The sequence below is a fragment of the Bubalus kerabau genome, chromosome 12, assembly GCF_029407905.1.
Source record: "Bubalus kerabau isolate K-KA32 ecotype Philippines breed swamp buffalo chromosome 12, PCC_UOA_SB_1v2, whole genome shotgun sequence".
Taxonomy (NCBI): Eukaryota; Metazoa; Chordata; class Mammalia; order Artiodactyla; family Bovidae; genus Bubalus; species Bubalus kerabau.
Window position 1 is genome coordinate 34,289,189 of NC_073635.1, and position 22,642 is coordinate 34,311,830.

At 44.1% G+C, this 22,642-nt stretch overlaps 1 protein-coding gene across 1 annotated transcript in view; it reads right to left on the minus strand.

Annotated features, from left to right (window-relative positions):
• Window positions 1-22,642, minus strand: part of LOC129624506 (phospholipid-transporting ATPase IB) — a 410,556-nt gene that overhangs the window by 366,667 nt on the left and 21,247 nt on the right. The window contains exons 3-10 of the mRNA XM_055542522.1: window positions 10,966-11,065; window positions 10,440-10,538; window positions 9,597-9,642; window positions 8,895-8,935; window positions 5,160-5,233; window positions 3,306-3,375; window positions 1,892-2,019; window positions 596-707 (exon numbers count right to left, since the gene is read on the minus strand). Coding sequence (XP_055398497.1) covers window positions 596-707; window positions 1,892-2,019; window positions 3,306-3,375; window positions 5,160-5,233; window positions 8,895-8,935; window positions 9,597-9,642; window positions 10,440-10,538; window positions 10,966-11,065 — 670 coding nt within the window. The remainder of the gene's footprint in view (window positions 1-595; window positions 708-1,891; window positions 2,020-3,305; window positions 3,376-5,159; window positions 5,234-8,894; window positions 8,936-9,596; window positions 9,643-10,439; window positions 10,539-10,965; window positions 11,066-22,642) is intronic.

The following is a 22,642-nucleotide window of genomic DNA, read 5'->3' on the forward strand; positions in this document are numbered from 1 at the left end:
ACCAAATATGTGCCTTGGACGTTATACAAAAGGGCAGACAAGTTGAAAAGCCAATCCTGATGATAACAATAATCTTAAAAAAATGAACAGGGAGAAAGAACAAAATCATTTTAGTACTTTTTCTCTTCGGTATAGGATACAAAGAACAAACATGGTTTCAAAACTAACTGATTATCAACTGCCTACAATTCAGTTAAATAAGACAATTTCCTATAAAATCTTAATCAATCATGCGAGAAGAAGAAGTAGAGAGAAAAATAAAGAAGTTAGAACAAATCCCCCACCTTCAGTTTGAAGACAAAACAGGTGAGGACTGATTGTCCCATTAGATCCAGAAAATAAAGATGGTTGATATTTCAGGCAAGAGGTAATAAATACCTGATACAATAAAAGAAAACCAGGAGAAACCACCTGGGAACCAAAATAAAGGCCCCTCCTTTCCAAATTTAGGTTCACAGACAAAACTCGAGCCTCTTAAATGCAATATCTGCATTTTCCACCGTCTACTCCATAAAAAAAAAAAAAAAAAAAAAAAAAAAAAAACAGGAAAAAAATACTGAAATCGGCATTATTTCTCAGCACAGAAATGTTTTACCTGCATGAGTTTGGTGTCATGTCCCGTGTAGACAACTATGCCAAAGCCCCACTGAGTGTTTCTAAGCTGTGTGCCTCTCAATAAGATCTGGTCCGGCCCAAGGGCAACGGGGCTAAAAACAAGAAACAACATTTATATTCGATGAGAGTTCAAAACAAATGAGCATGAGCTTAAACAAAAACCCACAATAAATGAAGTGCTTCCTTTAGTCGAATTCGGACTATTTCACTGGGACACATGGGCCATAAAGGTTACCACTGGCTTAATCTACCCCAGAAGAGACCCACACAGAAAGGCTGACCTCATCCATTCGTCAACACAGAAAAGGTTTCCTTTTTTTTTTCCTTTAAAACATGAAGAAGAAATATTGTCTCTTATAACTCTATTAGGAAACTCAATATACAAAAAGGAACTTGCTAAGATAACCAGAAGTTTATTCATTTGGGAAAGTCAGTTTATAGATTATAAAAAAAAAAAAAGAAAAAAAAAACCAAAGCTATAATATCAGATCTGTCAAAGATAACTTCGTTAAATAAAAGCCTGAGTGAACATTTAGAAATTTAAAAAGATAGTCTACAGAATGGCTCTGTGGACTGCATGAAACCAAGAAAGCTGTCATACTTAGAGTTGTCTTAGGTTGATTCCTATGGCTGGGTCCTTCCCTTTGGGTCTGTTCAAATGTGAAGGTGGGGAGCGCTAGTAAGAGGCATGATGATGAAAGATGAGCAGAAGACAGACACTGCAGCCCAACGTAATGACAAAAAATGACTCAAATGATAAACCAAATGCCAAGAGGACAAGGATGACAGAACATAAACAGGGCCATGAACATTCTAATGGGAGGATAGTTGTCCCTTTCATTTAACTTGCTAAAAGCATAGACTACTTAGAAGAAAGCAAAAAGATAAATAAAAAGGATATTTCTCTAACAACTGTTGGCCTTTATACACTTCAGACACCTCTCTTCTGCTTTTCTGCACAATTTTATGCACTCAAAACCAACTACTCTTTTACCTGATGGGTAACACACACAGACAGACACACCAGGTGAGTTTTGTGAAGCTCATTTCAGACCCTTGTGACATTTTCTTGCCAAAAGTCAGGTCTTTCCTTAAATTTCAAGGAAGGCTTAAATTGATTTAAATGGTGTTTCGAAAAAAGCTCAACATGGAGAAATCTGTTTTAAAACATTATGAAACCAAAAGACAAACTGATATTTCCCAAAGCTCCTATATATAATCCTTAAGTCACATTAAAGATTAAAATAAAAACCACTAAGACAAGAGGAAGTGGTACCTTTTCCCATCCAAGTTCAAGTTCCCGGTGAAGTCGTAGAGGTGGCGATTGGGCCCTTCGCACTCTATGGTCCCAGACAACTTCATCAGCACCTCCCTCGTCTGCATGTCCGCAGTGTGACTCAAACCCTAAAACGTTCAACCCCAAGAAGAAACTAAACACAACCTTCCAGGCTTGGGAACAACACTCAGCACCCCTACTGTTAATCCAAAGGGAAGCCTGAATCAGCTAAAATGGAATCGTTTCAGGGGAGGGGGGTCCTCAAACATATCAACCCCTCAGGATGGATCATAGGTGGCTTTGGCCACAGCAACCGAATAGGAAAGGTTCAAAAAAATTCAACAAAGCAGAAAGTCAAGACTCTACTACCATGCTGACACATTCATACTAAAGTCATAATTTGTTGTTGTTCAGTCACTAAGTCCTGTCCAACTCTTTGAGACCCCATAGACGGCAGCACACCAGGCTTCCCTGTCCTTCGTTGTCTCCCAGAGTTTGCTCAAACTCATGTCCATTGAGTTGGTGATGCTATGCAACCATCTCATCCTCTGTTGTCCCCTTTTCTTCCTGCTTTCAGTCTTTCCCAGCATCAAGTCTTTTCCACTGAGTCAGCTTTTCGCATCAGGTGGCCAAGTAATGGAGCTTCCGTATGATAATTAGCCCACCAAAACACCTTACAGAAAGCATCCTTCATTAGCGGTATCCTGACATGACCATAAACACAGAACAAAGTACCCCTTTAATACACTGTGATGTGTAATGCCCTGTAACTCTTCTCTAAAGAGAAAAATAAAATGTCTAAGCCAAATATCTAACACAGAAATGAAAAATATGTGGACGAAATCATCAAATTCCACTTGGTACCGCAGAAAACTGAAGTGTCAAAATGAATCATTGTTCATTGAAACTTAAAACTTTTCTAGTAAAGACTAATCTCCATTCAAGAATTAAAATATATGGTAAGAATAGCTTTATTTAAGGCATGGACATTTTGTACACTGGAAATCTAATCTACTACTCTCTAGAATTAGAATCTCCATGAAAACAACAAAGTCCAGTGAGGCGCCCAGAGCCCATCTGGGTCCTCTGTCCCCTGCACGTGCTGCCCACTGCCTCTCCCAGGATCCCTTTCCAGCCACCCCAACAGGTGGAGAGTCCAGTAAGATGTAAACCAAGACACGGCTCCCTGCATGGCCTGTGCTCTAATGAAGCCCACTTTTTCCAGTTTTGTCATCACTCCCAAGGAATCCCTCGCCTAACCGTGCTCTTCCCATGGATCCTATCAGGGTGAAGGCATCACCTTTTGTGACAGAACATTTTGTTCCCTCTGGAAACGGCACCGGCGGTTAACCTGTAGGAAGCTCCTTTACAATCTGGGCTCCGTGAGGACGCAAGTGGTAAAGGGCCATGTTACCTGACGTATTTTGAGGTTCGTCTCCCCGTCCAGATTGGCTGTTTCAACGTAACACATTGCCTGAGGTTCACTAAGGAGAGAGAAAACAAAACAGCCAAGTTGAGTAAGGTCCACTCTGGCACTTCACGGCTGACAGAGCCTCTGCCACGGAAACTCTGCTGGTGGACCCTCACAGGGGTGTCAGAATCGACCACCGCAGGAGCATCGACTGACCAGGCAGACAGACGGACACTCTAGTCCAGTGATCCGCCCACAAGGGCCGCACACAACGGCACCTGACCTCACCTGGGCAGAAGTAACACAGGATGAACAGAAGGGAACAGGCACGTGATGGGAAGCACAAGATGTCCCAGCTAAGACCGGCCCAGTGGGTCAGGTGACCCTGAAAGTCAGAGGTCGGCTTGCCCTTGACCACAAGAGCTGCCCACACACAAGAGCCGCACACGCGGCTTCTGAACGAGATCACGGCCGGAGGAGCTGAGAAACCAAGGCAGGGGGTTGCAGACCTTTTCTTTCTACAGTTTTTACTATGTCAATAGGCAACTCAACAGGCAACTTTTAAATCAAAACACCTAATTTCAAGGACAGAAAATTCAAAGAAGAAACATAAGCATGGCAGAGACTATGCCCCGAGTTTGGATATTCAGATCTGGGCAGCAGAGTTCGGGGTTAAGAGAACGGATTCTATGACCACCAGCTACGTACAGTCTCCTGGCGCTGCCCTTCCTGGTGGTGTGACCTCAGTCAGCTGTCCCATCTCTCTGCATCCCATGATTTCTCATGGACCAAGTAGGGAAGTCTAGGGTTGGTGGGAAGATTACACGGGATAACGTGCTCAGCAGGTGTCTTGGCACAAATGCCAGCAAGCACACGGGAGACGTGACGTCTGCTCAGACACGCTGCCTTCAAACCAGGCTTTCTGAGGATCACATCCAATCCTCATAACCCAAACTATCAAGTGATCAACGTTTTACTATTTCTGAGAGTTTCTGGGTTACTGATCATTAAGGACAAACATGAGCCCTGCCCACTGTATACAGTGCTTTTCCCTCTCTACAGGCCTGGGGTGCTTTTATTAAGCTTTTTATCTCAAGGAGAAAATTCGTGCTAAGGCTTAAAATCTGACAAAATGAGTGATTCAGTTCCATAAAAGAAAGTCTGTCTGCGCTCAAATCACACACACCCAGTGTGACAGCTGATTCCCAGCATGACATCGGTACAGCTTCTAGTTTAACCTTGAGCTCAAGTTCAAGTGTATTCTTATCCTGATTTGGGCTTTTCTTCTCTGATAGATGTTTTTATGTGTCATCCAGGGGAAAGTCAAGGACTGAGATGTCTATCATTTATGCCCCTTAGTGATGACACCTCTGTGACACAAATTATCTAGAAAATAAGGCAACGATGCTTGGACAGAAAGGGAGCAAAATATGGACCGTCTGCAAGTCACATGGACGCTGAGAAATGCCTGTGGTCTCTGAACCTCTAGTGAAGGGAGGCCTGGATTCTGGGTAAGGCTACTGGGCTGGACCCTCCATCAGAGACGGTCCTCAAATTTCAGAGACTCTGTGACCTTGATGCTACTCAACACACCACTCCACTGCTCTGAAATGTTTCCCTACCAATGAGGAACAGCCCAGAATAGCCATGAGATGAAAACGAATCAAAAAACAGAAAAGTTCAGGAAAAAGTACAACGTGAGGGCAGGACAACGCAAAGGAGTAAAAAAGGAGGAGAGTGGGAGGGGGAGGCGACCCGGAGGTGGACGGAAGGTGACCGGAGTCCTCTCCAGGCACCAGGTGACACTCTACTGTTCTCAACACTGATTTCAAAGCCCTGCCCACGAGCCCACCTGACCTGGAGGAGAGCAGGACCACGTCTGCTGGAAGGTACTGTCCGTTGACGACTTTGACGATGTCTCCCACGGCCACCTAAAACCCGGGGACAAGGACACAGATGCATGAGAGACAAGAAAGTGCAAAGTAGTTAAACATCTGGAGGAAAAATTACTGTGTAACTGTGCCATGATGTTTAAGGCAGAGAAGCTCAAATTCTTTTCCTCCACAAGAATAAAAACATTTCAATACAGACGAATGGTAATACTGCCTTTTTACAATGATGCTGAACGCAGGAGCAGGAGAAGAGAGAGGAGTCAAAATGACCAAGGTCTCACTTTCTCACAGCTATTCATCCACTTACAAACACACACATGCCCATCCCCACGGCTGTGGACAGCAGGGCGAGTGGCTAAGGGCACAGATCCAGAGCCTGCCTGGATCAATCCCTCTTCCCCAGGGACACCCCTTCCCCGTGCGTGTAAACATCTGACGTTCATATCCAATTTAAAGGCAAAAGAAAGGCAAATAATTAAAGGAGATCCCATAATGATGTCAAAGATGACACACACCTATTTCAACAACCAGCACAACCAAAAGTATTTATGAAAACTGAAAATGTTTTCTTAATATAAAAACATTTTATGTGAATAGTTTAATTACAGAGAACAAAATCAGAAGCAATTAGTTAAGGAAAAAACTAGAAAGGAAAATTACTCATGTTTTCAAAAGAAAAAAGGCCATGAATTTTTTTTTTTTTTAGTTCAAAGTGGGAGGACAGGGAAATTATGGCTTTCCCTTGTCTTTGCTAATGGGGTAGAAATGCTTCTTAGATTAAAAAAAAAAAAGTACTAAAAAGTTTTTTATATATGAGAAACTACTTACTTGGAATTTCATTTGAAAATAGTTTTCTATCTGGTGTTCTTAAGTGTGGTTGTCTCTTATGTGTGTAAGACTACCTAGAGGAAGGTTTCTTAAAGAGGGAAAGAGCCCCCCAACAGTCCCTAAATCCCCTCTTGCCTCACAGGGCTGCTCATAGTTCTGAATAAGCGCAAAGGAAAAAAGAGCCAGGGTCACGGAGACCCCCCTGAAGCTACTGCTGCAGCTGAAGAACCAGGACGTCCAACTCCAGCTTCCAAGTCTCAGGCTCGAGTCCCGTTGCCTGGGGATCTGAAAGGCAGCCAGCTCCCCAGGCCTGACCCCCTCGCCCTGCACATCACCCCAACCTCTCATCACCTGTCCTCTCACACCTTCTCAGCCTCACTCTGAGCAGCTCTGCGGATGCACTGGCTCTCCATCCACCTCTAATTTCTCCCACTTAGCTCTTCACTGCAGCATCTGTGAAGCAAGCCTTTCCTGACCTGAACCAGTGGGTCCAGACCAGGTATCCCTCCCTGACGGCCCTGGGCATCTGAAGCAGGACCCCGGCCCAGGGCTCAGTGTCCATACAGCCTCCTGTTTACCTGCCCATCATTTCCACTACACCTGTGATTCTGGAGTGGGATTCCCAGACCAACAGCATCAACCTCACCGAAGAACTCTTAAAAATGCAAATTCCGAGGCCCCAGCCTGGAGTTGTTGGATCAAAGGGTCTGAGAGAGGAGTTCAGCACATCACTGGACCAGCCCGCCAGGCAACTGGGGTGCCAGCTGAAGCCTGACCACTTAAAACCCCTCCAAGGGCAGGTGCCAGGCTTAATTCTTATCTGCATTTCAGCTCCTAAGACTGCCTCTGGTCCACGCTCGTCATGCTTCATGCTAAGTTGCTTCAGTCGCATCTGACTCTGTGCAATCCCATGGACTGCAGCCTGCCAGGCTCCTCTGTCCATGGGATTCTCCAGGTAAGAATACTGGAGTGGGTTGCCATGCCCTCCTCCAGGGGATCTTCCCTACCCAGGGATCAAACCCAGTCTGTTACATCTAACCTGCATTGGCAGACAGGTTCTTTACCACTAGCACCACCTGGGAAGCCTGATCCATGCTAAGAGATCCAATTAAATAAGCACAATGCATTTTTAACTGAAATAAAAATGCATGTGGCAAAGCCTATAACAGGTATTTATTTTGTTTTGTTTTGTTCTCCTCTCAGCAAATGTGTGTGGGAAACAGTAATGAGATTTAGGAATCTGAATCCATCAGCTCCTAGATCCAAAATTCTGAGCTCATCACTCCAATTTCAAGTAGAGTCAGGAGAGCCCCAATTCAAATAATTCTCCACTCTGGCCAGGATGACTGCCTTTCTGGTGAGGGGACGGGGAGTGGCAGCAAGGACTTTAGGGAGAGAAAAGCCATTCCTCAGTGTCTGGAGGTTTTCGAGTCTCTCTAGTACTGGGAGCATTGCCACCCTCTGCAGAGGCAAGAACTTCCAACCACTTGACCAAGGGCCATCCCACTTCCAAATGAGATCCAAGTGAGATCAGTTAGTATTTACAACACAGGACCTCTGGGTGTCTATCAGGTTAAGGTGCTATCACGTAACTCTGCTGCTGCTGCTGCTGCTGCTAAGTCACTTCAGTTGTGTCTGACTCTGTGCAACCCCATAGACGGCAGCCCACCAGGCTCCCCCGTCCCTGGGATTCTCCAGGCAAGAACACTGGAGTGGGTTGCCATTTCCTTCTCCAATGCATGAGAGTGAAAAGTGAAAGTGAAGTCGCTCAGTCGTGTCCCACTCAGGGACCCTATGGACTGCAGCCTACCAGGCTCCTCCATCCATGGGATTTTCCAGGCAAGAGTACTGGAGTGGGGTGCCATCACCTTCTCCGGGGGCTTAATGTAAGCCAGTAACAGAGTTAAAAGAAAAGAACTACAATGAAGCCTGCATTACCACATCTCGGGCATCCTGGAGACTCACAAGGTTATAGAGACATTTTGAAACATTGCTTATTAAATGCTTAGCAAGAGAAACTATTATAAGTCACCCTTCTAAAACACAGTCTTCTTCTGAAATGAAGATAGTCAGCTTTGCATCTTGGAATCATGAGTCACACTCCAAGAACATCTTGTGACCGTTAAGCTCCAGTCATAACAGACACTCCCTGAAAAAGCCAACTTTAGTAGACATGAAACACCCAGATGGCACAGCAGATCCTTTCTCAGTCTTCTATTTATCACTAGCAACCACCGAATCACCAGGCCGTTCTCAAACCCTGCCAACCGCAACCTCCAGGCATGTGGATGCAAAGCCTTCTTGCTCTTGTAAAGCTAAAAGCATCAACAACTCTCAGCCTCAGGACCAACACAAGACGATTCCAAACCCCGACTCCATCACTTCAGATTTAGTGCTAATCAGACCCAAACCCTTTCCACCAAAAATGTCAGAAGGGAGAATCTCAAAAGTAAAAAAAAAAAAAAAAAAAAAAACTTAAAAAAATTGAACTGACACTAAGATAGCAACAGAAGACAAGAGGAAAATGTTTCTTGAACTGGGTTTAGGAACTAGAAAATGCTGTGAATTTTCAGAAACATCCATCAAAAGCAATGAATTTCCCAGCTCTGAGCCGACACGGGAGAACACCTAGAAGATCCAGGAACAAAGGATACACACGCCCGTTCTAGGGAAGTCTCAGGGGAAAACCACACCGCCACACTTACCTGAAATGGACATGGCTTGTGTCTTAACACAAACTGGATTCCAAAATCTACGGTAACAATTAATTACAAGTCTCCAAGCCAGTACTTTCTGGCATATCTGCCATCACAATATTGTAACTATCCTCCAATTAAAATACATAAATTTAAAAAATAAAATCAGTCTTTACCTCTTTCCACACAATGGTTTGCCACATACCATTCCTTAACACTGACAAAGAAAAACAAAACAGTGTATTGGTTAATACTGATGATAATCAGAATAAGACCAGCTTTCCAAACTCCAAAAGGCTCCTTTTAAAATTCCACTAATTCCAATATACCATGTCCTTAGACATAAAGGTGTAACACCACCACTCCCCAAAACAGAGCCCCATCAAGATACTTACCTACCATATATACAGCAATGCACGCACATAAATACATGTGTATGCAAGGAAGTTAATCTATGCATATTTAGCCCATATGAAGTGAAGGACATCACTGTGTTGCTACAAGATTTTACCAAAACACATATGTACCCCCTAATAACACAGAGCTACTGTTCTAGAAATGCTAGAATACGTAGACAGAGGTAGGGAGCAATTGCAAAGCCACGGTATAAATGCTTTGACTTTTTATGGACATAAAATATGTCTCGCTCCTGAAAACTACCATCTTTTCTTAAATTCTACACAAATCCTGTTCAAATCTTAACTACCAGGACTCACTGTCTGTTGGACTTGTCTGACATTTTGCTATTTTTAATGTATTTTATAGATTATTTCCCTCAATTTATCTCAACACCATTAACTACCAATTTAAAACTCCTTAAATGCAAGTCTTGTTCTTACGTTTTCTAGCAGAAAAAGTGAGTCAGCCTGGAATCTTACCTATGGTTTTCTTTTTGTTAACTGCATTGTCTGCCTTATGTCGCTTCTGTTACAGAAAGAAAAAAAGATGTTAGTTTCAAAAGTTCCAAATGAATAACTGAAACAGAGAACAATAAGACTGGGCAAAAACAGGACAAAGAAGGCAACTGGCAGGAACCCTAATGTCCTAAAATTCAGTTCGATGGTCAAGGTCACTCACTAAATTCAGAGGCTAACACAGTAACAATAGATGAGGTTTAAATGCTTGTATTTTGGCTATCGCAAGGAACAAGCACTTTAAAGTATAAAACTTTTACTCCTAGATTGTTTTAGATTGAACAAAAATAATTATTCTACATGATTACCAGCAAACAACTGAGTTCATTTTATTGATAAAGAACTTAATGGATAAAGTACCTTGGCTTTGATTTACATTGCATTTATTCATTTATCTATTTCCAGAAAAATGTGTGTGCACGTATGAGAGAGAGGGAGAGACAGACGGAGAGGAAGGGGAGAAGAGAGAACCTGAAAAGAAGACAGAAAACAGAGGAGAGTTTGAGCCAATGAACTTGGAGACACTGAAACAAGGACGAGAGGGAGAAGAGTCTTGTAAAAATAACCTCAGTGCTGCTACTCTGGACAACCTGACATCAGTAAACACAGACTGAACTCCTTCTGTCCCACTGTAGGGGTATTTCAGACATTGTGTGTGCACATTTTCTTCCCTGAAATACCATCAGAAGCCTTGAGAGGCTGGTTAGCCTACAGACCAATTTTTCTGTCTTAAAGACTCCAAAGCAACAAATAAGTTGTAAGTTACAGTCAATACAATGTTGTTATTATCCGAAAGCAAAGACTTACAAAATCTTCTACAATCTCTTTGATGCCTGCGATTGTTAAAATAATGATCAATGGCACCAGGGTGGTGTATCTTCCTGTCGGAGATACATCTGGAATTTGCTGTAAGATAAAGAGACCAAAAGTAGGGACTGGGCACATTAAAATCCTCTCCATGAAAAAGAAAATACAGTACTCACTCCTCACGGTAGATCTATTCCATTTCTGTTGCAAAGTGATTACCTTATTTTAAAAACTAGCTAAGTGTGTTACATGTCTTTAAAATTTAACCCGACATCTCTGTGTTTGGGACAAAAACAGGGTTAAAGTGGGACCCCACAATCATGTTTCAACGCCTCTTTTCACAACTGCAATTCCCTTAAGCAAACACCTAAAGAACTCCACCTTTATGCAAATATCGCATTCACGCACACAGTGACTGGATGAAGGAAGCAAACTTCATCAAGTATGACAACACTCAGTTAAGTGACCTTTCAGCCAGAGCTTATTTTGCATGCGATTAAAGCTATGAATTTTACATAAACCTCACCTGTAATAAGGCAATGAAGAGGAAGAAGGCATTGGCAGCTCTCCTGATCTGCTCGTACAAGAATCGAGGTAGAAACGTCACCACGCTGTACTTGGCCGTACTGTGGGGGCAAGCGACAACACTGCTATCAGGTATAGACAGAAACTCTAAACAACGAAGCAGGGCTCCAAAATTACACGAGTAAATGTAAGAACAAAATATTTCAAAACTCAGGATAAGAGCATTGCTGTGCTGGCCCGCTCCCGCGAAGCTTCACCGTGTAAAAAGACACCTTTCCTAAGAAAATCTTCTGATGTATTCTTGACTTTCAAACTTTGATGGATATGTGTTTGATTACTGCCACACGGTGTAAGCAGGGACGTGAACCCACCTTCTGGGAGCCTCGGGCTGTGAACAGAGTGAGCGTGCAAATGATGTCTTGAAAGATAAAGACATGTGTCAAAGATCACAAAACAGAAAGAGGCACGCATTCCCAACGCAGTAAGATATGAACGCAGAGAGGTGAAGCATCAGCTGAGAAACTCACAGTCGAGGGAGAATTATCACCTGGGATTGATGATGCACTAGAATTCTCATCACACAGTCTCTGATTCAATGTAGAAAGTCAACTCTGCCAAGCATGGTAACAGGTGCATGGTTGGCCATTTAATGTACCTCTCTGGGCACTCACCACACTTTACCCCACTTCTACACACCCTTCACTCAGACACATTCATCCATGTTCCAGCTTCCCCAGCCAACGTCCTGAGCTTCCATGCAGTGTCTCCAGGACTAAATGGTCCTACCCATCTTACCCTCCGTGAAGTCTGCTCCAGTTCAAAGGCTCCTCCCCCAAGTCACAGTGTGGTGTTTACACCTCCGTTTCATAGTCTCTTCTTTGCTTTGTATTATATTTATCTACTCCCAGAATAGACTCTGGGAATAATAAGATTATTTACTTTATGAAAAGAAAAAAAATAAATAACAAACCCAAAATGGAGTCACTTGTGCTCAGCCCACATCTCCAAACCAAGACTCAATGCCAAATCTAACGGATGAGTTTCAGCCTCTCTCAGGAATGTATTCTCAACCAGTCTGGAATCACCTGCTGCACACTCAGGAGGTAATCTGCCTGACAGACCCCCGTGCTGTCCCCCCAAAGGAAGGTGACCTTGTCCCCAACAGCCTATTCTTTGCTAACAGCCTCTTTGCCTGCTCCTATCTGCTTATAAAAGTCTTCCACTTTGCACAGCTCTTCAGAGCTCTTTTCTATCTGCTCAGTGGAATGCTGCCCAACTCATGAATCATTGAATAAAGCCAATATGATCTTTAAAATTTACTCACACTTGAATTTTTTTAAACAACTTCGACTTCGTATATTCCTGGCACGTAGCAGATAATCAATGAACCATGAAATAATGAAAAGGCCTGAACTGGAGATCTGAGGGATAAAATGAACCATGCCTCCTTTAGCTGCTCAAAGGCTCATCCATAAAAGTACCTGCCTGGGTCCTAGCTCACCTTCTGAAGCCAACTCTTATCTGAGGTACAGTCTCGAGAGATTTTCTAGGTTTAAAATACACTGATGCTGAAGCTGAAACTCCAATACTTTGGTCACCTCATGTGAAGAACTGACTCATTAGAAAAGACCCTGACGCTGGGAAAGATTGAAGGCAGGAGGAGAAGGGAACGACAGAGGATGAGATGGTTGGATGGCATCACCGACTTGATGGACATGAGTTTGAGCAAGTTCCAGGAGTTGGTGATGGACAGGGAAGCCTGGCATGCTGCAGTCCATGGGGTCACAAAGAGTCGGACAGGACTGAATTGAACTGAAAAGACACCTCAGTTAGAAGCACCAGACAGAAGAGCCACGGGCTCAGAAGAGAGGCCACCTGAAGCACAGTCACTCCTGGCAGTGACCAAACCTGGGAGGGCAGAAGGAAACATGAAAACGGACAACTCAAGCAGCACAGCAGCCAGAGGCCATCTGATGGAGCTGAGAAGCGGCTCCGCGGACCACCTGTGGCCACTGCCTCAGGCAAGACTGACGACAACAGCCTGGGGCTTCATTACACGGTGATTACCGTCATCCTTGAGTTATCTTTAGCCTCTTCTGTGTACAGTGCTGTGATATTGTGCTTCATCACAAGAAATATACATTTGGTCTTCATCCCAGCTTCTGGCACAGAGCTCCCAAAACCCTGGGGACTGCCACAGTGTTGAGAGAGAGATAAAGGTATCTTTTGTTACCTCAATGAGGTGACTCATGGAAAGCCCCTAGGATGCTGGCTGGTGGCCAGAGGAACCAACCACATGATCAGAGGGTTGGAAATTTCAGTCCTGCCCCCTCCTAAGAGAGACGAGGGGCTGGAGATTGATTTCAATCACCAACAGCCAATGATTCAATATTCACTCAACTCTGTGTTTGCAATGAAGCCTCTGTAAGAACCCAGAAGGACAGGCTTTGGAGAGCTGGAGGCCCGAGGAAAGACCCGATGTAGCAATTCAAGTCTGTAGACCATCTGCCGGCAGAATTCCTTCTTCCTCAGTGAGGTGACTCTTTGTTCATTAATGCTGTCAGCTGATCTGACAAGGTCCACCTACATTACTGTGGGTAATCTGCTTTATTCAAAGCCCGTCAATTTAAATGTAAACCTCATCCAAAAGGCACCTTGAAAGAAACATCTAGAGAAATGTTTGGCCAGATATCCAGGTGCCATGGCCCAGCCAAAATGACATGGAAGATTAACCATTGGATATATATCCTGATTCAGTGGGGCTTCCTTGGTGGCTCAGACGGTTAAGAATCTGCCTGCAATGCAGGCGACATGGGTTCCATCCCTGGGTCAGGAAGATTCGCTGGAAAAGGGAATGGCAACCCACTCCAGTATTCTTGCCTGGAGAATTCTATGGACAGAGGAGGCTGGTGGGTTACCGTCCATGGGGTCACAGAGAGTCAGACATGACTGAGCGACTAACTTCCTGATTCAGTGGGTCTGGCATGGGTCTCAGATTTTGCATTTCTAACAAGTTCCCAGGTGAGACCAGAGCTGCTGGTCTGAGGACCACAGTTTGAGTGGCAGCTACCCCTGAGGAGGTAGATGTATTCAAATCTCACATTTGAGTTCAGTCCAGCTGAACATTACATGATGTAACAGGATGGGAGATCTTTACCATCACTGCCCCAGGCGAAGAACACGTACAGGGTGACCTGGGGGAAGGAAGAGCTTCCCAGCAGAAGAGTCTGTCCACCGGGTGAGCTCACTGACCCCACCAGGTTCCCCCTCAGTCTGCAGGTGGCAGCACCCCTGAGAACCTGGCCCAGCGTCAGCTGCCAGCGAATCTCAGGCACTGAGCGAGTCTGCAGGGCCTGGGGCAAGGGGAGAAACGACCAGGAGAAAACAGAACCGTACCCTGTGGTTCAGTCCATCTAAACACCAGTGTTTTCTAAAATCAGGTGACATGAAGAATGAACAGGGGCTTGACAAAAATCCACCCACCCACCCATCCATCCATCCGTCCATCCACAGGTATGTCCCAAGCCCCATCCATGTACCAGGCACTGGCCCGGGCACTGTGGGAAACCGGAGGGTCACAAAAGCATAGTCTCAAAGGAATTACATTCTAGAGTAAAGTGAGATTTAAAAACCAGTGCATGGCAGGATAGATGGTGATGAATACCATGGAGGAAAACAGACCAGGGATGGAGGGCGGGGCAAGAGGTTGTTTTCAGTGGTGATAAGGGACCATGTTGCTAAGAAGGTGACCTGTGAGCAAAGGCCTCTCTGGGGACCTGACTCAGCAGGGCAGGAACTTGGCTACATGTGCAGTGGACACACGCCTTGCAGAAACTCTTACAATCTGGCAAGTGTGAGAAACAACCCATCAGAAAATAGGGCCTGGAGAAATGTGGGTCTGGGGATCCCCACCCATCACAAGTCACAAGCACTTACAGAATCTGACCTCCAGAAGGCAGCCCCAGGACCAACTCTGAAATGATGTCTGAGTGCGAATTTTCAGCTGGGAGAAAAATTCAAGTTGATTTCCAAAGGCAAATCTAAAAATTCAACAGCTGCTCAAAGTGTAACTTCCCCGGATAACAAGCCCCCAGAAACCCAGGAACCAAACTAGCGTACACTCTACGTGTGAACAGTAAACGCACACTGGGGTGTTTTCCTTCTCTGGCCCCACACAAATAAATTTCTTGCATGAGCCTAATGTACCCGAACTGTTCGATGTTTACTGGAAGAGCAGGAGCCCGTTTAAACCCCTTCACCCCTTTGAGCTGGCCAGGGGCTCTAACACCCTGTTCTGGTACCCTCCACTCTCTCCAGCTCCCTGCAGGAGACCTTCCACCTTTCTGCTCTCACATACTCAATGAAAAAGAAGTTCCGAATTACCGGAGGAAGAAGACATGTCCTCAGACAGTCATTCATGTCCTCATAAACAGCTTCCTTCATTTACCCCTTCATTCATTTATTCCACTTATTTCAGCTTCATTCATTTATTCCATGGAATGGTCTATGGGATGCTCCAGACCAAAATACCAGAGTGGGTAGCCGTTCCCTTCTCCAGGGGATCTTCCCCACCCAGGGATCGAACCCAGGCCTCCCGCATTGCAGGCAGATTCTTTACCAGATGAGCCACCAGGGAAGCCCAATAATACTGGAGTGGGTAGCCTATCCCTTCTCCAGCAGATCTCCCAACCCAGGAATCAAACCAGGGTCTCCTACATTGTAGGCAGATTCTTTACCAGCTGAGCTATCAGGAAAGCCCTATTTACCCCTTAAGAGTCCATTATTCTCTAACCCAGACCACTCTATGCAAAGCCCCCAGGAGACCCCCTGCCACTCTCATTGACACCTGGCCTCACCACGCACCCAGGAGGATGTGTCAATGGACGGCCAAGCCCACCGTCCTCTCCCCTGGCTGGGACTCCCAATGTGTTGTCAACCACCCCTCCCAAATTATATTCTGGAAATCTCAAATGCAAAAATCCCTCTTAATCACCAGTGCCCCATCCACATGAATATAAGACCACCTCACTAGAACGTTTTACCTCATTTTACTAAACTACTAACATTTTACCAGTTGCACATCAGAGGTTAATAAACTCATTCCAAAATGTTGACATGCTTATTTTCAACACTTCTCTGATATTTTGGTCTATAGCTGGGAAACGAGTCCTAAATACAGCCCGGCCTCATGGCCTGGACCAGAATGTAGTCATGAGGCCCGCAGTGCTGTTACTGCTACAATTATTTATAGCCTTCATTAGAGATCACGCCCGCTGAAAGATCAGCCTAATCTTTATAACACACATCCAATGGGAAAAATGGGTTGAATTTCAATCAGCTTATAAATATACCTTTGAAAATTAGATACCCTCACAATTCCTATTAGACAGCATGAGAGTCTTGTTCCTTTCACATTCCTAATTTGGTTTTCTTTATTCAATACATTATTCAATGAATAGCTTTGGCCATAAAGCAATTTATTTTGCGTAGAAACATGGGCTGAGAAGAAGATAATAGAGAGAAGATAGCATCTTGAGCATGGTACTTGCTGCCAAGCAAGTCTTTCAGTGCAGAAAACTCTTAGGTAAGCATTCTCAAAGGTCGGACGTTAGATACTGATGGCTAACATCTTTAAACGCAGCGCCGTGAAAGAGCAAGTTAGATTCATCTGCTTTAGAAGAAAACGTGTGAACTTTATGATGTAAAATCAAATGGAGAGGAGTTCTGACACTCATTCAATTTTACATCACAAATCTCCAAGGATCCTTTTTCATGAGAATTCTCATCTTCAGTAAAAAAAAAAAAAAAAAAAAAAAAACAGCAGATACTTATGAAACCATCTGTCTTGAAGGCAGATAAGCACAGAAGCAGTCACAGTTGAGGCCCGATTCTATCACTGGGCCACAGAAAGAAAGCAATATGGGTCAGTCCACTGAATTACAACACCCTTGGCCCTTTGCTCAGGATTCAATATATTCTTTCCAAACCCAGGGCAACAAGCCCTCTCAGAAGGGAAGGATTAAGGCTGCCCTAGGTGTCAAACAAGGTGTGACCTGACTCTGGAATTGAGTTATAAAAACAGAAGCATCCAAGTCCACCGTGCACATCTCTGCCCTCAGTCAAGGGGGCAGTGGTGCTGTGGGGTGCAAGGGGAGGGCACAGTGGCTAGTCCAAGAGCCATTTCCTGGTGGGCAGAGTCTGGGAGCTCCAACAGCGAGTGACCCCTACCTGGGGACCAGGAGGAGGTGGGATCAGGGTGCAGGACTCACACACAAACCTCACTCAGGGTGGGTGTAAAGCAAGTCTGTCTGTCCTTTATTACTGTGTGTGTGTGTGTGTATGTGTGTGTGCATGTGTGTGCATGCACGTACTCAGTTATGTCCAACTCTTGTGACCCCATGGACTGCAGCCCACCAGGCTCCTCTCTCCTTGGGATTCTCCAGGCAAGAATACTGGAGTGGATTACCATGCCCTTCTCCAGGCGATCTCCCAACCCAGGGATCAAACCTGCACTTCTTGCGTCTCCTGTATTGCTGGCAGATTCTTTACTGAGCCACCTGAAGCTCTAGCTTATTTTTGTCAATTTCTCACATAATTGCCAAACTTAATCCAAATGTGCAATTTTAGTGACAGATTTCCTTTTGGGTTCTGTGCAATTTCTTACCTGCAGGATGAGCTAAGGATACAACTGCACTTTCCAGAAGTGAACACACCCATGGAGGTGACTGCCTGAGATTTAACACAGAGACATGAGGGGTGTCAAGTCTCCATGAGTCAACAACGGCCCAGTCTCAAGGGGACCTGGCTTCTGACACCCATCTGTGAAATGGACACACACATGTTACACTTCTGCCTACTCAGGCACCATTAAAATAGTAGGAAAGAATGCCATGTGTTTAAAATTGAGGAATGAAATTAGCAGCTAAGGTGATTTTTTTCCCCCTGAAATAGACTCCTTTCTGCTTCTGCCAAAAAAAGACATCTACTCTCCTCTATGGAGAAGGCAATGGCACCCCACTCCAGTACTCTTGCCTGGAAAATCCCATGGATGGAGGAGCCTGGTAGGCTGCAGTCCATGGGGTCGCTAAGAGTCGGACACGACTGAGCGACTTCACTTTCACTTTTCACTTTCATGCATTGGAGAAGGACATGGCAACCCACTCCAGTGTTCTTGCCTGGAGAATCCCAGGGACGGGGGAGCCTGGTGGGCTGCCGTCTCTGGGGTCGCACAGAGTCGGACACGACTGAAGTGATTTAGCAGCAGCAGCAGCAGCACTCTCCTCTAAGATGCCTTCTGAAAATGAGCCATGATTTGAGAGGGATATACAGAGGGACTGTGGCCTCCTGGTCCCAAAGAGGATCAACCCAGAGAGAACACACCAAGAAAGACTGCAATTTCAATGAGGCAAAATCAAAGAGAATATTAAAAGCAGCAAAGGAAAGGCAACAAGTTACATACAGGGCAACTCCCATAAGGTGATCGGGTGACTTTTCAGCAAAAACTCAGCAGGCCAGAAGGGAGTGACACAATATATTTCAAAGGATGAAACCTACAACCAAGACTACTCAATCCAACAAGTCTGAATTCGGATTTGATGGAGAAATCAGAAGTTTTACAGACAAGCAAAAGCAAGGAGAGTTCAGCACCAAACTAACTTTATAAAAAATTGTAAAAAGAACTTTTGTAAGCAGAAAAGGCCACAACTAGAAATATGAAAGTCACCAAAGAAAAAATTATTAGTAAAGGCAAATATGAAGCTGAAGCGCCAATACTTTGGCCACCTGATGCAAAGAGCCAACTCACTGGAAAAGACCCTGATGCTGGGCAAGACTGAAGGCAGGAGGAGAAGGGGACAACAGAGGATGAGATGGTTGGATGGCATCACTGACTCAATGGACATGAATTTGAGCAAACTCCGGGAGACAGTGAAGGACAAGGAAGTCTGGCGTGCTGCAGTCCATGGAGTCGCAAAGAGTCAGACACGACTCAACAACAACAACAAAAGGAAAGTACACCGTAAAGGTAATAAATCAGCCATATATAAAGCTAGCAGGAAGGTTAAAAACATTAGTAGTAATGTCTATATCCACAATAATTATTAAGGAATACACAGAAAGATGTAAAATAGGTTGTCAAAACAGTTCACCTTAAACAGTATTATACATCAGTTATATCTCAGTAAGATGGAAGAAAAAATAAAAACACTTTAAAAATAAGGTACAGTGAGAGGCTGCAAAATATATAATGTTCTGATGGAAAAAATAAGAACTGATATGCTAAAAAAAAATTCCAGTAGAAAAATAACCCAGGAAAAGTAAGTTGCATTAGAAAAGAGACAAATATGATACACTACTTCACTAATTCATCCCAAAGCAAATGAGTTAAATATCCATCTACAAGAGAGTTCAGAGAGATCTCTTCTAACTCTAGTTTAGAAACATGGTTGCTGCTGCTGCTAAGGCGCTTCAGTCGTGTCCGACTCTGTGTGACCCCATAGACGGCAGCCCACCAGGCTTCCCCGTCCCTGGGATTCTCCAGGTAAGAACACTGGAGTGGGTTGCCATTTCCTTCTCCAATGCACGAAAGTGAGAAGTGAAAGTGAAGTCGCTTAGTCACGTTCCACTCTTATCGACCCCATGGACTGCAGCCTACCAGGCTCCTCCATCCATGAGATTTTCCAGGCAAGAGTACTGGAGTGGGGTGCCATAGAAACATGGTGGAAACCACCAAAAGAATTAAAAACAGTGGTTGCCTTTGGTGAAGTAGAATGGGAGAGATGAGGCTGGAGGTACTGATTTTCATGCTAAGCTTCTACAGCATTTGAACTTTTAACTACCTTCATGTATTGCTTTATTAATAAACATTTTAAATAAGAATAGTACCCAGATGTAACTGTCAAGGGACTATCGGTTCTTCTGTTTTAAGCTAATTTCAGGAATGGTCGCATATAAGGAGCTGCTTACTAGAACATGAAATCAGGCTGAAGACCTAAGTTATTCACATAGCACCTCCCAGCAAAAAAAACTCTATTGACACTCATCTCTGACAGTGATTGCTATGCTCACTCTTCTGCCGGCAGCTTCTGGGCCCCTGGTGAGGGATAAAAGAAGGGATTTCTAACCTGCCCTCCATGAGCCTAATGAGGAGCAGACATCGGCCCAGAAACCCAGGTACAAGGTGTTTTTCCACCCGTCCCTTTGAGAAGAGCAGTCTGGCTTTCAAGATGGGAGCCTCCACCCTGTAACTCAGACCACAGAAGAAACAAGAGTAAAGTTCCTCCCCCTTAAATGGAAATCATTTATTCTGGAGAGTATCAAGCTCTTCCTCAGTTCCCTTGCTTCCTGTCATCCTCTGCCAAGTTCCTAGAACATCCTTCTTTTTCTCAAACCACATCCTTCTCTTCTGAGCCAACAGCCCAAGGGGTCATCTTCCCTGCAAGCTTTTCCCTATGCATGCCTTCCCAACACAATCACTTCAGCTGCGTGTGTGAGTTGGGGGGGTGGGTGTTGGCGGTGAGGGTGGGTAGGGGGGGAGAGAGATAAAGCAATTCCCTCTTAGCGGTGGGCTCTATGAGCCACATCAAAGACCCACTCCCTTAACCACCTGTGCGTGCCTTGCAGGTGGAGAACTCAACGCACCCTGCACACCAGCAACGCAGCGCCCTCTGCTGGCTGATCATCACAGCGGCGTTTCTGCCGGTAAACTTCACTGCTCCATCCAGCCTGAGCCAGACCTGGGTCCTCAGTCATTTCCTAACAAAGCCTCAGAGGACCAGTATTTAATGAAGAACGTTCGTGTTTTATTTAATTTTAATAGTTTGTCCATGTAAATTCACTGGAGAAGTCTCTGGAGAGTTCCTTGGACAGTAAGGTGATCAAACCAGTCAATCCTCAAGGATAACAACCCTGAGTAAATCACTGCAGAGAGTGACTGCAGCCATGAAATTGAAAGACAACTGCTCCTTGGAAGAGGTGAGTGAAAAAGCTGACTTAAAACTCAACATTCAAAAAACTAAGATCATGGCATCCACTCCCATCACCTCATGGTAAATAGATTGGGAAACAATGGAAACAGTGACAGATTTTATTTTCTTGGGCTCCAAAATCACTGCAGATGGTGACTGTAGCCATAAAATTAAGATGCTTGCTCCTTGGAAGAAAAGCTATGAAAAACCTAGACAGCACATTAAAAAGCAGAAACATTACTTTGCTGACAAAGGTCCATCTAGTCAAGGCTATGGTTTTTCCAGTAGTCACATATGGATGTGAGAGTTGGACTATAAGGAAAGCTGAGCACCAAAGAATTAATGCTTTTAAACTGTGGTGTTGGAGAAGACTCTTGAGAGTCCCTTGGACTGCAAGGAGATCCAACCAGTCCATACTAAAGGAAATCAGTCCTGAATATTCATTGGAAGGACTGATGCTGAAGCTCCAATACTTTGACCACCTGATGCAGAGAACTGACTCACTGGAAAAGACCCTGATGACCCTGATGTCAGGAAAGATTGAAGGCAGGAGGAGAAGCAGGCAGCGGAGGATGAGGTGGCTGGATGGCATCACCGACTCAATGGACATGAGTTTGAGCAAACTCGGGGAGATAGTGAAAGACAGGGAAGCCTGGCGTGCTGCAGTCCATGGAGTGGCAAAGGGTCAGAAACGACTGAGCAACTGAACAATAACAATATTTGCTTGCGGCCACTAAATATTTTAAAAATAAACTATTCTAGTTCATTCCTGAATGTGAATTTGTTAGTTAGTCAGTCATATCCAACTCTTTGAGACCCTATGGACTGCAGCCTGCCAGGCTCCTCTGTCCATGGGATTTCCCAGGAAGGAATAATGGAGTGGTTTGCCATTTCCTTCTCTAAGGGGTCTTTCTGAACCAGGGATCAAACCTGGGTCTCCTGCATTGCAGGCAGATTCTTTACCATCTGAGCTCTAAGCAATCCTAAATTTTTTTCTCATCTTTTCATTTAATTTACTCATTTAAATATTCAGATCCAGATTTTGTGGGATTGAGAATATGATTTGTATATAATAGGCATACAACTTGAGAATATCAGTTTAAAAAAAAACACAAAATTATCAGAACAAAACAAAGTACAAAAATGAATACTTATTTAGAATGAGGGGGGAAAAGAACCACCAAATAATTCATGTAAGCTGGTATATACTACACTAACATCCAGAAAACAATGTTTTTTTTTATTAAATATGTGGTATTCTATAAAACTTTTCCCCATATTTCATTGCTTGAATTGATTCTTGCACAACAATTTTATAAGTTTTTATAGAAAAAAATATAAAAAAAATTCATTCTTTCCTCTCATATGGTTATTTTTCATTGATCTTTCAGCAATGTTTCTTTCAGCGTCATAATTCATGAACAGCTGTGCCATGTAAATTTTTACGGTTGGTGTCAAATCGAGAGATATTTCCATCAAATTTCTTCCAGAAATTTGGATGTCGGAGGAAGGTGTCCAAAAGAAAAAACGGGAAGACAGAGGTGACTGCTTTTCAAAACAATTATAAAAATGTCAAAAGCTTCAGATCAGATTTGGTCCTTCTGTTTTCAGTTTTCTGAACACAGATGAAGGTCCTCTGAACACCAGAAAAGCAAAGCTCTTCTAAAAGCCCACAGATACCAGAGTCCCTGCCCCTCAAAAAATGAAAACAAA